The sequence below is a fragment of the Hemicordylus capensis genome, chromosome 8 (genome assembly GCF_027244095.1).
Source record: "Hemicordylus capensis ecotype Gifberg chromosome 8, rHemCap1.1.pri, whole genome shotgun sequence".
NCBI lineage: Eukaryota > Metazoa > Chordata > Lepidosauria > Squamata > Cordylidae > Hemicordylus > Hemicordylus capensis.
The window spans coordinates 26525915-26543589 of NC_069664.1; the positions used below are offsets into that span (position 1 = coordinate 26525915).

The 17675-nt window shown below is 47.2% G+C and overlaps 1 protein-coding gene across 5 annotated transcripts in view; it reads left to right on the plus strand.

Moving 5' to 3' along the window:
• The window catches only part of LOC128333745 (multiple epidermal growth factor-like domains protein 6), a 68677-nt gene that overhangs the window by 22216 nt on the left and 28786 nt on the right, over nt 1-17675 (plus strand). For 3 of the 5 annotated variants that reach the window (XM_053269662.1, XM_053269663.1, XM_053269664.1), the window contains exons 21-32: nt 385-596; nt 3483-3645; nt 4233-4312; nt 7244-7404; nt 8152-8308; nt 8697-8866; nt 8948-9026; nt 9710-9904; nt 11057-11395; nt 14333-14448; nt 15983-16112; nt 16690-16833. In XM_053269662.1, the coding sequence (XP_053125637.1) occupies nt 385-596; nt 3483-3645; nt 4233-4312; nt 7244-7404; nt 8152-8308; nt 8697-8866; nt 8948-9026; nt 9710-9904; nt 11057-11395; nt 14333-14385 (1609 nt within the window). In that variant the 3' untranslated portion in view covers nt 14386-14448; nt 15983-16112; nt 16690-16833. Of the gene's footprint in view, nt 1-384; nt 597-3482; nt 3646-4232; nt 4313-7243; nt 7405-8151; nt 8309-8696; nt 8867-8947; nt 9027-9474; nt 9905-11056; nt 11396-14332; nt 14449-15982; nt 16113-16689; nt 16834-17675 lie in introns of those variants that run through there. The other 2 variants (XM_053269666.1, XM_053269665.1) reach the window with 2 other exon arrangements.

Sequence of the window (17675 nt, forward strand, 5' to 3'; positions counted from 1 at the left end):
GTGCATCTGTCCTGCCTTCCTCCCCTACCTTTGCAACTGTGTTACTTATCCCTGCGTTTCCACTTCCGCAGGAAGCATGGAATGTCTTCCTCAAGGAAGGATGCTTGCGGGATAATAACTGCCACCTCCTACGCAGGACAGCGCTTATTATGCAAAGTTAAAGGTTAGGCTAGCAACTGAAAAAACAGCATGGTGCACAATCCAAAGTCAATAGACAGCAGTCTCGGTGACCTCAGTGGCCCTGAGTTACTCTGACTAAGTCCAGAGACTGCTTCAATGATGTTTCTTCCAGACTTTTCGTGTCCTAGTTATGGATCCAGCACTGATGGATACAGGAAAGCAAAATGCTTCCATCTGAACACAGTGCCCTTCTCTCCCTCTCAGGTTTGCACATGTTTTCCTGGATCCAGGGACATATGTCTTCCGGGATAATGCCGTCGAGGAACGGATGCTCATCGTGGTAGTGAATGAAGAGGGCATGGGCTGTGACCCTCTCACCACTCCCTTCCAGCCGTCCTCTCCCTACCAGCTGGCTCGGCATGGGGTCCTGAAGCACCGGGTGCAGAACGTGGCTCCGGACTGGGCAGCGATTGCAGGTACTGTGACAATGGCTCAGCCCTCTGGGGCAGGTGTGAGTCTGGTGGGTCAAGGACCCACTAGACCACCTAGAGAGCTGCCCACCTCCGCTGCCATTTCCTTCCTTCCTTCCTCCTCCTGCCGCCGCCGCCTTCTCCGCCCGGCCACTGTGCCACTGTTTGGCCAGCCACCGCCACCACCGTTAACTCCCAGGCCTGCCAGCTGGCTGCCTCCACCATTTTCTTCTCCCGCCCGTCCCCGTTGCTGTCCTATCCGGCAGCTTTCCAGACTCTCGTGAGAGCTGCCACACCTGGGATTAGCCACGGGTATGCCTTAGCAAATTATATACGAAGACAAGTAAGATGGATTTTAAATCTATTATCCACATTCCCATGGTGCATGAACAGATTACTTTTTGACTACCTTTGAATGGGGATTGTCCTGCTAAGTCAGATAGAACCACGCATTGTACTCATCATATGAGACTCTCTTCACCCCCAGACGTGGGCATTTGAGGGGGGCAAGAGGGGCCAGTTGCCCTCCAGAACTGGATTGAGCCAGTTCCCATTGAATTCAATGGGACTTACTCCCACCGGGGGTGGGGGAGTGTATAGGATTGCTGGCTTTGTGCCCTCACCCCCGGAAAAATTCCTGTGGACACCCATGCCCCCAGAATCTTCCTTGCATGCTTCCCAAACCTCAGGGGACCAAATCCAAAAGAAAACAACTGGGTAGGAAAATCTAGTCCTCCACCCCATCTTTGGCCTGTCTGACCAGCGAGTCGTATGGCAGATCTTTGTGGGCTGCTTTTTGCCATAGGTGGTGCGCATGCTTCCTAAGCAGAAGGCTCCCTGGGGACTCCATTTGAAATGATCAGAGAGCAGGTTCTAAGGAAAACACTCATCTGCCTAGACGGGCCAGCCACCGATGTGACTTGGAGTAAGGCAGCTTCACGTATACATACAGACGTTCAACTTTCAGCACAGGAAAGTAGGAAGCTCCCTGGGGGAAGAGGCAATGGGTAATTTGAGATGACCGATTTGTATTAATGGCCAGTATTTGGTTAATTGCAGCAGTTAAGTCATCTGTGCATTCCACCCCAGTAGGGGAGCAGCACAGGGCCTCTGGCCTTTTTCGGGCTTACCATCCCCTCCCAGAGCAACTCCCCGACCCAAAATGCAAACTATAACTAGCTGCGTAGGAGTCAGAGGCAGGCATTAGCAGTGAGGAGTGGCCCGTTTATGGCACACCTTGCTGCAAGAATCCAGATAATTGATGGCTCTGCTGTTCTGGCACCTGAGCAGCAAACGTCATGGTTTCTAGGATATGCTGGTGTCAAATGAGCACAGCACCAAGGGTTTTCTCTCCATTTTGCTTTGGATTGTAAAGCAAAGCAAAGCAGGATATGATTTAGAGATGTATCCTGTTCAGGAGCTCTGGGAGCGACCCATTTCAACCATGTTCGCACTCAGTGCTGTCAAGGGAAGCTTTGTGTGCTTTGGAAACTGCAAGGCATGGTACCTTATAAGTAGTACCTGAGCCAGCTGGGGTGATTGGCACCATCTGGGGGGAACAAATGCTAATTGTGGTTTTTTAGAGTCTAGAGATGCAAACTAGGCAAACTAGGTAGGCAAACTAGAGATGCAAACTAGGTAAACATAAGTATTGCATTGCAATACTTTCAGCATGTTATCATGCTTTTATTATCTTGACCATTGGGTTGCATCAGCCCAATTCGCAATTGTAATTTAAAACCTTTGAACATTTTAAAAACACAAAATCCACTATATAACATTTTATCAGTGTCAGAGGGATGGACATGAAATCGGCAGAAATGGCCTCCAAAGATTACTCCATAGAGAGAATACAACCACTGGTCGTTTTATTACCCCGACCCTGAGCCTTTCCTCTGTGCAAAAATGACTACAATTTTACCCTAACTGTTTGGGGATAGGGACAAAGGAAGGGTGATAACATAGAGAAAACTGCAAGTGTGACAATTCTGTCACCGATCTTCCATCCCTAGTGAGGTTGCCAAAAACCACTATTCGCCCCCTATGATGGTACTGGTGGCCAAAATGTGTGGGCCTGGCTCGCGGACTCTCAGTGTGCCACCAGATGCAAATGCTTAAGCATTATCTCCAGTGTTCTTGCAGCCTCACAGCCCCCATCTATTGGCATGTAAAAAATGGGTTTAGAACTGCTGTTCTCAAACTTGGGTCCCTTCGGCCATTGTGGCTGGGGGGTGATGGGAGTTGTGGTCCAACAACTTTGAACTCGAGGTATTATCTCGAGGTATTTCTGGGTTTTTAAAATGCTGGTTTTAAGCTACTTTTTCTGAAAATGCTGGAGCAACTAGGGAGAGGCACTGACATGGAATCATTAGCATGATAAGAGGGATACTGTCTTTGAAATGCAGATATAACTCTTTAGTAATCTCTCTTTCTCACTTCTCACCCCCATTGGCTAGAAGGAAAACACGGAGGCATGCCATGGGAACTTGCATCAAAAGCAAACCCGAGAGCAGAGGGGAGGGGCTGCTTTCCTCAATGCTGCGAGTGTGATTCGACGGGGCTTCGCTCAGCATTTACCCCGCAGCATGAAGCCATGTGCGAATAACTCCCTGGAGGGCCAATCTGGGCAAAGGAAGCAGTGCAGAACAGCGGAAGGTGCTGAAATAGTGGAGAAAGTAATGCTGAGGTTGAAAAGAGGTTGAGCAGAAACTGAGCCTACCAGAAGCATATGTGTGTGAACTCTTTTCTTTCCCCTCTCTTTTACTTTTGGTGCAATTTGGGTTAAAGCAGAGTAGGAAGGAATCCATGACCTCACACCAACCACTACAGACCACTCTGAACATGAAATATGGTGGTTCATCATTTCACCATTGTGCTCTCCTGTCCTTGCAGCTGTGATTTTCATCCTGGGCTTCCTCACAGTGGTGTTGACGGCCCTCGCCATTGTACTGAGACATCCCAGCTCCATTCCCAGTCCCATGAAAAGCTGGAAACCACGGTGGAGGAGCCTGGGAGAGCCACACATCCCACCTGAGTATGTGCTGATTAAAGAGAGGTTAGTGATGGGGCCCACCACGTGTGGAAATTGGCCATTGTGGTGATAGCCATGGTAACATTTGCCAAACATCTCAGCCAAGGTTGCCAGGATCCCATAGGAAGCAAGGCTACTGAGCCTCCAGTAGCTGTGTGGAAGAGAATGTAGTCCAGTGCAGTCCCAATGGATGGAGATTTGGATTTGGACTTGTGATAGCAAGCATGACTTGTCCCCTTAGCTAAGCAGGGTCCACCCTGGTTGCATTTGAATGGGAGACCACATGTGAGCACTGCAAGATATTCCCCTCAGGGGATGGAGCCACTCTGGGAAGAACATCTAGGTTCCAAGTTCCCTCCCTGGCAGCATCCCCAAGATAGGGCTGAGAGAGATTCCTGCCTGCAACCTTGGAGAAGCCGCTGCCAGTCTGTGTAGACAATACTGAGCTAGATAGACCACTGGTCTGACTCAGTATACGGCAGCTTCCTATGTTCCTATTACCTTAGTGGTCTGAGGGCCACTGTAGCTGGGAATTATGGGAGTTGTAGTCCAGCAATAGCTGGGGACCCAAGTTTGAGAACCTCTGGCTTATTTTTCCTCTTCTCTTGTAGCCTCCAGTTCTATGAAGCTCTTGGCCCCCGGGGATCTGGAGAGGGACCTGATGCTGCAGAGGGAGGTTTGCATGGATCAGGTAAGGCCCTTCGCAGAAGATGGCACTTGAGCTTCTCAGACATGGGTGAATGCGGCATTCCTCACCACTCCCACACAAACACTGGCGAATGGTTTTATCTTCAGTTCTGGCATGGAAAGCATCCCAGGTGCCTTTTAAAAGTCCCGCCGCAAAATTGGTTTCCTAAGTCAGTGCAGAGCAACCAAGAATGCTCAGCAAGGTCTGTACTGCAATCAGATCCCACAAAAATCCAGCACAGGACATTTCCCAAAGAGGAAACAATTATAATTGTCAATTTGCATAAGCAAATCCATTTTAAACTAGCCATATTTTAAGTGCCTGGAAGATTTTTGCCTTTGTTTTTAATGGTCGGTTGAGACTAGTGATCAGTTTCCAGGAATTCTTGTTCTTGGGGCTTCAGAATGTAGATGGATGGATGGATGGATGGATGGATGGATGGATGGATGGATGGATGGATGAGGGTGGAGATGCACCTTAACTGGCAATGAATGCTCATCCTTCTGAAGAGACACACTTGCCATACTTCCTCTAGTGAATCATGGTCATGTGCTCAGCTGTTTTGTCTAATAGCTAATGACCCAATAGGTTTTCTTCTCACTGATGGGAACATGCGACATTTAAGACAGGATTGGTTAGTTGCTAACAATAGTGGAGGAACAGCAGAGCCCAGCAGATGGTGCTGTTTACTGGCTCAGAAAAATGCTATGTTGAAAAGACACAAAAAGAAAGTGCACTTAACTCTTGCTAACTGGGCAAAGAAGCACTTCTCATGTGGTAGCTCCCATATTTACCAGTGATTGTAAGTGGCTGCTGCCAGTTTCTACCTTTTTCTTTAGATGTTTCTTTAGACTGTGAGCCCTTTTGGAAAGGGGAGCTATCTTTTTTTAAATGTAAACTGAGAGCTTTCTGTGAAAAAGCTGTATATAAATGTTGTTGTTGTTGTTAAAGACCAGGGCAGGAAGATTCCTATGCCACTGATATCTTGTCAGCTACTAAAATCTCTCTTGTTTTAGGACTAATTCATACATTGCTTTTTTTAGATGCACAGCCATGCTGTTTTAAATATACATGTGTCATGTGCATAACATAATTTCAGCCACCTGTGTGCTCCCTTTTTGCTCACAGTGCTACTCAATGAAGATCATACTCAAGAGTAGAGATAGTGAACAAAAGTATCTTAGGGGTTGGTCTTCAAAAAACTGATGGCCAGGAAGTTTAGGACTGACGAAGGAAGGGTTTTTTTTTCCACATAGCAATAGCAATAGCAATAGCACTTACATTTATATACCGCTTTATAGCCGGAGCTCTCTAAGCGGTTTACAATGATTTAGCATATTGCCCCCAACATTCTGGGTACTCATTTTACCGACCTCGGAAGGATGGAAGGCTGAGTCAACCTTGAGCCCCTGGTCAGGATCGAACTTGTAACCTTCTGGTTACAGGGCGGCAGTTTTACCACTGCGCCACCAGGGGCTACTAATGGCACCTAATTAATCTATGGAATTCTCTGGCACCTAATTGGCACCTAATTAATCTATGGAATTCTCTGCCATAGAATGTGGTGATGGTCACCAGTTTAAATGGCTTTAAGTGGGGCCTAGACAAATTCATGGAGGACAGGTCTATCATTGGTCATTAGTCTTGATAGCTATAGGCTACTTCCAGTGGCAGGATGCCTCCAAATACCCGTTGCAGAGGAGCAGTGGCAGGAGAGGGGCATGCCTTCATCTCCCAATTGTGTGGCTTCCCAAGGCATCTGGGTGCTTTTCCAGACTAGACCCTACAACGAAGAAGCAAAGAAACGAGGTCAGGATATATCTCAGAAGTGTGCTTCCACACTTCCTGTATCCTGACACTTCCTGTATCCTGACCCTACGCAGACAGCAGAGTGCTGTTCACATTTCCAATGCCTTGCTTCGAATTTAATCACTACGAAATAGAGCTAGGACACTGTATATCCGGCATAAAGAGGTTGCTGTTTTGTCGGGTTGTTAGTTGCTGTGAGACCCCCTACTGTTTACGATCCAAATGCAACTTGCCCGAACCGGAGGCATTTTGCAGCTGAAGAGCAGCTAGTCTGGAAAGGGCCCTGGTGGTGGGCCACTGTGTGAACCCGGATGCTGGATTAGAAGGGCCTTAGGTATGATACAGCAAGGCTCTTCTTATGCTCTTAACGATAACAATGCAAGCAAGGCAGGTTAAAAACAGCCTTCTTTCACAGAGGAAACGATATTTTAAGCTGAATGACCCAATGTGCAAAGTGCACATCACGCCAGATTAATAATAGCTGGTAATTAACACTTTGCAGATATCTGGGGCACCACACTGCTAGGGATGATGTGAAAACTGTCAAGATTTGTCTCCAAATTTGTCTCCAAAACACAGATACTTCCAGCAGATTTTGACCTACTTGGCCAAAGTTCTGCAATATATTCATTAAAGTCTGTTCTGACAATGGAGCTATTAATGCACTTTATCATTTTTGCATGCTGCCCTCCCTTCTAAGGAAATCCAAGGTAGCTTCCATGGGGGTTATTCCATGTTATTTTATTAACAATATTCATATACTGCTTTTCAGCAAAAAGTTCACAAAACCATTTACATAACAAAAGGTTGCATCCTCACAACAGCCCTGTAGGGCAGGTTAGGCTGAGAGAGGACATTTCACCACCACCACACCCAGGCTGGCCACCTAGTGAGTTTTGTGACTCAGCAGGGATTTGACCCCAGGTGTCCCTGATACAACAATCTGTGTACCCCATTAGTTCTCAAGACTGCAAGATATGAAGGCAGAACTACTGGAGAAGCCCTTCCACTTCTACAGTTCTTCTTCTTCTTCTTGCCCCACTGCAGAGGAACCGTGGAAACAATGTGTTGTAACAGCTCCGTAGGAGAACAACATGAAACAGGATAACCTATCTTCTGTTTCAGGGGACCGCTTCCCAATAAAAGACCTAGAAGATTTCAGCGTTCGCACTCTGTATGACAAACTGGAGGACCAGAACCTGCATCTGGCATCACAGTTGGCAAGACACCGAATGGATGTCCTGGTGTTTTACAGAGGGATCAGCCAGAAGATCCAGAGTCTTGTGGTCAGTACTGAGAGGAGGGAAGTGGCTTCCTCCTTGCAGGGAAACATGTGCTTAGAGGAGCGGCTCCCAAGTTTGGGTCCCCAGACATTGCTGGACTACAACTCCCATCATCCCCATTATCTAAGCCAGGGAATGGGCAACTTGCAGGGGTGGGGACCCTCCAATGGCCTTTAGGTCCAGGCTCCCAATTTACCTAGGTGCACCTCTGCTGCTATAGTGAGGCTATCTGAGCTAGGGCTTGCCTGAAAGGGCTTCTACAAGGTGATATGCTCCTCCCCATCTCTGGAGCATGTTTGCAGGAGCACAACACCAGTTACCAACCCACGTATGTAGGGGACAGGTCTAGATGCAGATCCAAAACTCCATTAGAGGGCAATACAGTTAATCGTGCAGCAGTTCCCGGGTCTGGACATGAGAAAGGTAAACAGAGACCTGGGCAGTAATTAGTGATCCAGCTGAGCACACAAGCAATTAGGGACTGTTTGCTCAGGCAGGCAAGGTAGAAGGTTGACCTCCATCAGCGGAAGATTTGAGACCTCTGGCCCCTGGCTAAAGCTTCCTCTTCTGTGGCACACAAAATATTATACCCCACTGATGGGGCTAAGTCACATGGCAGCCTGAAGGCAGCGACCCATGGGAGAGACGTTGCAAAGGTGTGACTGCCACTGAGTGGGCAAGTAATTGGTGAGGTGGTTTAAGTACATCTGAGAGTAGCCAAGCATTGTGGGTCTTGCTCTCTGTGTCTAGGAGATGGTGCAGGCACTGGACACGGAGGAGTTGAAGGGCCTAGAGGGAGCCAAAGTCTCCACCGACAGAGCCCAGATCAGCTTCAGCCTGGCCAAGGAGAAGAAGGAGAACTCCCTGGCCAAAGTTGGTGGAACACTGAAAGCAATGGGCTACTCAGGTGAGAGATCTGGGAAACGGAGAGAGTCTAATCCCTCTCCCCTGCATTTCAAAAGCTGAAAGAGGCATTGCAAAGATACTCCAGAATACCTTTCAGAAATCAGAGGGGAGGTCAAAAACAGTATTTTCAGGGTGGTTGTTTTTAAGGCATAGGATTCCTCGGTGCACCATTTGCAGTTGGAATTCTCCTCTGGAAAACTCCTTGATGCTGAGGTTACATATGGAACTTGTTGCAAACTGCAAATGTGGGTGCATTCACTAGTAAATGCCAGTGAGGGGCCAAAACAGTGACCTACAGGTCTTTAAAAGCATTTGGAAGCAGCAGCAGGATTCGCTTGTCACTGGCTCAAACTTCTTACTGATGCTGGTTGTTGTTGTTGTTGCTTAAGGTTCCGAGTGGCAGGAGGCAACTGAGTTAATGAAAGTCCTGGGAATTTTGCTGCGAAAAATCCATTTTGGGAAGGTGACAGTGAAACCAGAAAGGGCCCAGGGGCAAGATGGGGATGGGAGCTCAAGTGTGGCTGTTCAAGGACAAGCTGCACCTCAGCAGCGATGCCTGGTAAGGATAAAAGGCAAGCATCCCTTTGGCCAACTCAACTACCATCACCACCCTGTGACTCTCTGACATTGTTCCCCATAGGGTGCTGGCTTACTGCAACAGAGCGCTCTCTCCAGTGGGAAAAGGGCTTCCTGTACTTCCCGTGGCTGTGAAGACCAAGGTAAGGGGACGGCCTCAATCTGGTTATATAGATCAGGGATTCTCAACGTTGGGTCCCCAGATGTTATTGGCCTTCAACTCCCATAACCCCCAACCAAAGGTCACTGGGGCTGGGGATTATGGGAGTTGACGTCTAATAACATCTGGGGACCCAACGTTGAGAATCCCTGATATAGATTCTTCCTTTCCCTAACTCAGGGTTGCAGAACCTTGGCCCTCTGGATGTTTGGGGACTACTGTTCCACTCCTATCATCCCCAGTCACAGTGGCCAATAGTTATGGGTTATGGGAGTTGTAGTTCCTGCAAAATCTGCAGGAAGCTGAAGTTGTGCAGCTCTGTGCTTGCTTGTACTTGGAGAAGTTTTGGTTCCATCTGAATTGACCTTCAGAGCCACAAGAGATCTGACTTACTGATCTCCTACATTGCATCTAGTTTGTTCTGTTTTCAGTCTGTTCTCTCCAGAAGTGCTGATGTGCAGTTCATGAGAGCAGCCAGTAGATGGCCACCTAAGCTTTGTGCCATCTGGAAGTGTCAGAACATCTGTACCAGGTCTGTCTTTGGCTATGCAAATCTCCCCTGTGACAATATGTCACATAATAGTCCCCCATATGTCTAGTCATCTGCATGCTGCCCACATCCCCCTTGGGTCTGCAGGTCTGTATTGCCTGGTCTGTATTCTTCAGGGTTGGATCCACAGAAGAGCAGCAACATGTTGGCCTGTTTGAGTGAGCTTGAAGTGGAGGCTGTGATGGCAACTTCTCCTCTGGCCAGGACCCTGCATGAAATCAAGCGGGCTCTGGAAATAGCTGGGCAGCTCCCGCAGATTCCTCCTCCACCACCACCACCACCACCACCACCTCCTCCTCCAGGTGATGAAGGTGATCTTCGCTTGTGCTTTCTTCCTGGTATCCACCTTTGCATTTTTCAGCATTGTCTCAAATACAGAGCTAGTGATAATTCCGCACTCCAGAGCTGTGTGCGCGCACATATTTCCAACTTCATGGCAGAGTCATTTTCTGTTGTTGTTTTTCTGTCCCTTTAAGAAAAGGTTACGCCTCTCTGTAGCTGTTGAGGTTACCCACTGGACGGGGTGGTGAGGAGGCCTGCCAGGTGGTTGAGTGTATATTGTGAACATATTGAGGTTGGTGGAAGGAATCTCCAGTATGGAGAAAGCTGTGAAATAGAAGCTGCACTGATCCAAAAGGGCCGCCTGGACAGAACTTCAGGAGGTCAGCATGAGATTGCAAACATTTTGGCAGCAGAAGGGGATTTGCCTGGTGAAGCTTGGCAGCGGAGACAGTTAGGAACTCCATCCTTCCACTGCTACTCCATATCAGTTCACTGAAGAAAGAAAAACCAAATTAATGATAGTCACTGGAACTGATTTAAGACTTCACACATATTAAGCTTCCCACTGGGGCCTTCTTCAGGGCAAGGCTCTCACTTCACACATTTCGAAGCACGTGCCTATGGATAAGACTCTTTAAGGCGCAGTTAGGGTGAGGGCACGTTTCGGTGGCAAGGCGTTGAATCTGTGAACAGGATCCTCTGCTCCGCTTTTAAGTGGAAAGCAGCTGCATGAGGGCCTGAGCTGGATTGGGGGAGTGGCACTAGGGGAGGGGGCTTAACCCTTTCCCCCTGCACCTCCGGAGCTGCAATTTGTCCTGAAGGATGCCTGCATGCTTTCCCTTGCAAGAAAAATAGCAGCTGGGAGGGGACTTAAACTGAACAAAAAATTGTATGGAGAAAATGAACCCCTGTCCCCCAGCACCATGGCCCCAGTCTGGTTTGGTTCCATCCTCACACATGTGGCTGTCGATCTTTCACAGATTTCCTGCGTTATATTTCATTTTACTACCAGTCCTATCCTACTTGGAAACAAACTCCATTGAACACAGTGAGACTTACTTTTGAGCATACATGCGAAGGGTCAGACTTCATGGAACCAATCATGCTTTCACAATTATGCTCCAGACTAGGGAAGGGATTTCCAGTGCCAGCTACCCAACCTGTTCTGTTCATCTTTCTAGCGGCAAAGGTGGATGATGGTTGCTCTTCAGGGCCTGGTGTCAATACTGTGGTCCCCACAGACCTGGCCAGTTTGTCCCCTCGTCATTTCGTGGTTTACCGCTTTGGCTGCACCGTGGCCCGTCTTCTGGGGAATGCCTTCTCCTTCCCAGCGCTGGTGCTCCTGCTGGCTCAAGCAATCCCCAAGCAAGGTCCTGCGGAAGTCCGGGATGCCTTTCAGCTCACCAGAGATTCCTACTATGATGCTCACAACAGGTTCCTGTACATACTCTCGTCACAGTTGGAGAATGCCGGGGGATTTGTAGCGGTCCTGCTGAATGCCATGGCACAGATCCAAGCAGGTATAGTGAAGTGGGAGGAGGCTGCCTGACCCCCAAGTTAGGCTCTTGGTCCAGCACTGACTGGCCACAGTTCTCCAAGGTCTCAAGCCTTTTTCTTCTCATACGTGAGTAGACCAACACACTACAGAAGTAGCCCCAGGTCAAGTTTCCCCATCCCCCTCTGGAACATCCAGTGCAACTTATCTCTTCACCCAAGCTTTCTAACTTGACTGCAGTTTTAAATTGTTTGGGGCGTTTACTTTCTGTGCGTTAACATGTTTTATATTGTTGTACACCTCCCAGAGTTGGACGACTGGGGCAGTGAACAAATTTGGTAGATAGATAAAATAAATGTAGCCCATATTATTTACTTATTTTATGTATGTATTTATTTATTTATTTATCATAATTTTTATACCACCTGAAATGTAAATCTCTACATATTATAATGTGTGGTGTTTCTGTCCTTGCCACCTAATCATGTGGAAAGGGGGCGAGGGAAACAAACACTGAGATCATTGGGCACATACTCCCACAATGGCTGAAAGGGTGATGGAAGTTGTAGTCCAACAACACCTGTGGGGGACAAACTAGAGATCCCCTGACTTGGAGCATGGATAACTGGACGTTATGAAGTGGGAGGGGGGAACTCTACCAGGGACTGCAGGAATCACATGGGTTTTGCACGGTAGAATTCGGTTCTTCCCTCAGATCCTTTAGCCATGCAAAACAATTACTAAGGTATGGACTCTCCCTCTGTTGAATCATCATCTGTTGAATCCTCATCAGTCCTCACACAGAAGCAGGTATCTGGTGGGTCACTGTGTGAAAGAGGATGCTGGACTTGATAGGCCTTGGGCCTAATCCAGCAGGGCTGCTCTTATGTTGTTAGTTACAGAAGTGTGCTTGGGAGGCATCAAATGAGCCTTATTTAGTAGTGTGGGGGAAGCATCACTGTACGCCCTCAGTATCTATCTCAGGGTTCTTAAGGCTGATTTCAGTGCAAGGTGCATAGTTCACCTGCCAAACAGAATGATGAAATTCTGGCAATTGTCACGTATAACTAGGCTACTACACCCTGTGACTGGGTGCAAATCCACATTATTATAAGCAGGGATTTTTGTTTTCTGTTTATGTTGCACATACCTGGCACGCCACTTCCTTCATTGTGTTGTTTTTTTTCATTGCTAGTTCTTCCTTATTCTAATTCCTCTTAGCTGCTTAGATAATATTGGAAATAAAGGACCTATATTTCCTTTAGCAGGTTTTCTTTTCTTGGCTGAAACCCAGGGCAAAATCTAGGGCACAAAATTAAATGCATTTAAGTCCATTGTTTTCTGTAGGGATGTTAAGGATGTGCTTGATTCTCTCCTGTTGAAATCCATGATACTTACAAGCGCTTAACTTTGGCTGGATCATGCCCCTACTCTGTTTCTTTAGCCTTGGTTATTCCTTCTGCTCTGCAGGTGACATTGCATTAGTTCAAATCAAATGGTTTAGTTTGTTTAGTTTGGCGATTCCAAGCCATTGCCTTGCATCTTAAATTGGTAAGTGAGATTCTGCAAGATAGAGAACGGAACCTGTGAATGACACACCAGGACAGAGGCTGGCAGTGCCTTGCTTGTGCCTTATGCTGTGTTTGCTAACAAGGATTTGTATGGAATTTATAGCAAGAAATAGCAATTTAGCAATTCCGCTAGAAATTCCTTTCTGTTGGTTGATGAGATGCTGTGCTGGCACATTTAGCTCTCCGTAAATACATGTGGTTCTAAACTAGTGCTGTCTGATGATTCAAGACAGACCTTAAAACTAATAACAAACTGATGTTTTTCCTTTGGTCAGCACTTAGATTACTTCTCTTCCAATTATTCTTGTCTCATCTATCAGCCCTGAATAACTGGAAAAATTAACTGCTAAAGCTTTAGCTAGCTAAAGTTGCTTGTTTGAAATCTGGCTCTTCTGAACTACATCTCATTTGACCTAGATGGTTGCAAGGAGGAAACATGGCAGACGGGGTGACTATATGTGAGCACCATTTGCACTAAGATATTCCCCTTAGGGGATTGGACCATAGTTCAGTGGTAGAGCATCTGCTTGCGTGCAGAAGGTCCCAGGTTCATCTCTAGGTAGGGCTGGGAAAGACTCTTACCTGAAACTTTGGAGAGCCGCTGCCAGTCAGTGTAGACAATACTAAGCTAGAGGGACCAGTGGTCTGACTCTGTGTAAGGCAGGTTTATGACAGGTGGCAGCAGGAAAACTGTCGAAGTTGGGGAGCTCCATTGGCTCTTGGGAGTGGCCAATGGAGAGGGTTCCTCACTGCGTGAGGAAGTTACAAGAATTATGTGTCTTTTATATCAATTGTCTTTAAAAGAATTCCTTTAGGCCCAAAGAATCCATCCCTGAAAACGTTACAGCTGGAGAGTTAAAAGATTTCTAACTTTGGCCGGTCTTTATGATTTCCCCCCACCCCAGGCCCTAGGGAAGCCATCCCTGAAAACACTGGCTTTTGGAAAGAGCTCAACACAGCCATTACCACTCTGGCTGATGCCTTCTTCCAGTGTTCCTGGGGAGCAGTAGAGACAGCAGAGTTGGTAACTGAGTTTGTGGTGCTTCCAGCCAGATGCATGTTCTTCTGCATGGCAAGTGTGTCTCTGAAATGCATGGGCTGAAGCCGAGGGTTTTGCATCTGTCTCACCATTTTTTTAAAATGATGTGGGAAGCAGTTCTGGAGGCCTAACAAGGGACTTAATGGATTGAGAGTTTCACTGTTGGACAGCCTTTTGCTGCTTTATTTTCAACACTTACCTTTGAGCTGTGGATTGAAAAACCATGAGTCCTGATTTAAAAGCAGCTAAAGAGCAAAAAGTGTCCTAAGATGTCAAGACAGTTTTTTGTGTCTCAGTATTTCTGATGAATAAGCACCAAAAGTTGTTATTTTTCTCTTGCTTTTCCTTTCAGAATCCGATGAAGAATTACTCACCTGTTTGTTTAGCTGCACAGTCAATTTTTGAAGAACTGCTGAACATCCAAATATTGCCCAACCCTTGCTTCCTTGAGAAGAGCCCGCACGAACGGTACTGGGAAGAAATTGGTTTGATTATATAAGTAATAACCAGAGGCGTAACTAGGGAAAACGGTGCCCGGGGCAGGCACTGAAATGGCGCCCCCCCACCGCGCCCCCCCCACCGCCCCCCCAACATACTACATTATACTTAGGTTTTTCCTCACAAGCGCCCGCCGCCGCTGCCAAGCCAGGCCACTGACTGGCCGCCAGGCGCCAGCAAAGCAATGCGGGGGGGTGGGGGCGCAGGCGGCACGGAAGGGACCACTCGTGGGGAAGGGGGCACCGACGCGCTCCCTTGACTGCTGCAGCGCTGCTGCACTGAGCAGGAAACATTTGTATTAACAAAAAATTAAAAAAATTTTAAAAATTGGTCATGGCGGCGCCCCCCACGTGACCAGAAAAGATGGCGCCCGGGGCACGTGCCCCCCCTGCCCCCCCTATAGTTACGCCTCTGGTAATAACCCAGACCTTTGCCAAACTAATTATTCACCAGCCTGCAATACTGCTGTGCATACGGCATTAGTCTCATAACAGAACAGCATTCCAGTAACAGAGCTATTTTTATTTGCATAATTGAAATAATTACTTACCTTATACAGTGTACCCTAGCTGTATTCCCTAGTTGGCATAGGTAAGTAGCATCTTTTTCCTATAATGATGTGCATTTTTTTAGGGGTGTCCAATTGGATTCAACCTTGAACTGATTCAGGTCAAATCGGGGATAATTCAAAAATACAACCTCCTATCACCCTCAAAATAGAGGGTCAAATTCGGGATAGAGGAGAATCACCCCCGATTTGACCCGAATTGATTTGGGTGATTCGAAAGCATTTTGATGCCTGTTTTGCTGGAAAAACAGGCCTCAAAACGGCATTTTCTGGGGAGAGCTAATCTACCAACTGGGATTGGCAGGTAGACCAGCCCTCCGCTCAGTACTTAGTGAGTCTGCCCACCTTAGAGGATTGGTGTAACCAGGTAGACCAGTCCTCTGAGGCGAGCATACATTCCTGCAAAGTGATTACCCAGCTAACTGTTCCATCTGAATGCAATTCGATGCCACTGCTGTTGCAGGTGCGGTGTCAGCATCTAAATGGAGACAGGCTCTCAGTTTAGAGGGGTTCTCTAGTGCCAGATTATTCTCTTTCAAACAGGTACATTCCTCATCCTACAAAATCACCAACATAACAGTAGCTTGTAGGCAACCAAAAGGCCAAGCTAGACTCGTCATAGGAGATTCATTAATATGTCCTCCAACATATTTAATTAGGAACAGTCGGGCAGGGCAAGGTTAATTAAGATTGAAACCATGGTGCTGGTGGAAGTGTTAATCCTTTACCTCATGTAGTTATACCTCTCCACTCTGAGAAAGGGGAACTACTAAACTATTTTGCAGGTTTAGGACGACTCTCTAGCTGGATCTGTTCCCTCTTTCCTCCTCCTGCTGTCACCGTTTCAAGCCAATGAACAGAAAGGCTGATGTTGACCCCTGAGTGTAGGTAGGTGGATCAATCAGAAATCCCTCTTGGTTTTGTCATATACCCCAGGTTGCAAGATTACCAAAGTTTCCAGTTACAAGCAGAAATTCAAAATATAATGGAAAATTCAGGACGAAATGAGGAGGAGGCATGCAGCGACGAAGGGAAAAGAGAGGAAGACGGTTCCTCTGGCCTTCAGGTACCTTCCTTGAATGAAACCAGCTGGGCTGGGCTTTCCTCTAGCCTGTTTCTGTCTGCCATTCTCCTCTTTCTGGCAGAGTCATTCTTCCTTGACTCTCCTTCTTCAGGTCCAAATTAGATATTGCAGGGAGACATAGAAGCACTGATAACATGTAGCTGAGGGAGTGGGGGGGTTGCACACAGTGTGACATCAACACATTTGTTTCCCCAGCCTCTGCTCTGCTGCACAGACTGCGACTCCCAAGAGTCAAGGAAATGTAGTTGCAGTTATGGCACCCACACTTCTCTCTCTTTCATTTTCAGCTATATTTTACTAGAGAGACATGGGGGAAATGCAGCTCAATGATGCCCATAAGCATTCCCATAACATGCCATTTGGACCTCTGTAGGGTGAACCAGATGCGACAGATGGCAAGGCTCTTGCGTCTTGAATCATAGCACAGCACTTCTTGCCCCCCTCGCAATAGGACATGATAAGGGACACCTGCTGAAATGCTTTCTGCTGCATCACTGTTTGATGATCCCGGAGCCCTCAGCTGCCTCTTGCCACCCTCTTAACGGCTTCTGTTCTCCAGGTGAAGATTGCAGAGCTGGAAGAAATGCTGGATAGCTTGAACGAAGACTTCTTCCAGCTCTCAGTGCAGGCTTTGGCAATCCAGAAGGAGGAGGAACATCTGGACCATGAACTCCGAGCACAAGAGGAGCTGGACTCATTTGCAGTATGCATGTTGCTTCATTTCATTGCATGGAGATGGGGAGGAGATTAAAGCCACTTCTCAATATTGTATCTACTATATGCATGAATGGGTGTCCATAGCACTTCCAGCCCTACTTGAAGAGAGATGCCAGGGACTGAGCCTGGGACCTTCTTCATGCAGAGTAAATCCTCTGCCCCTGAGCTGCTACTACTACAACAACAAACTTTTATATACTTCTTTTCAACAAAGTTCGCAAAGCAGTTTACATAGAGTGAGCCAGCACAGCATAAGGCCTGGGGGCCAGAACTGGCCCACAGGGACTTTTTTGCTGGCCCTCAGGTAGGAATACCCTTCAGCAGGAGCCATGAAGAGCTCTAGGATTGTGTGCCTGAACATAACTGTGATTGAGGGAAAGGAGAGGACTTGGTATTTGTTTGGGACTGACATGCAACCCAACTGCCCCACTGACTGAGCAGAGACAGGACCAATTTTATGGTCACTATCCTTGGTTAAAAGTATGGGTCTCTTGACAGGGAAAAAGATCCATAAGTAACTAATAATTGCTTTCATTAATATTTGTAATAATTATTTTTAATGCAATGCACTGTAAATTGACCTTGGCCCTTGCATGCCAAGTTGTGGTAGGTTCTGGCCACCTGGGGCATGTCAGCTGTACACCCCTGATGTAGTGTAATAAAAATAAAGAAATAAAGATGGGTCCCTGTCCCCAAAGGGCTCACAATCTAAGCTATGGCCCCATCCCATGAAACTATGAGGCCTAACTGCAGGAGCTGTTTGATACTGGAGCAGTCTGCCTTGTGCAGTGATGGGCAATCCGTTTCTAGAGGTTCTCAAACAGAGGC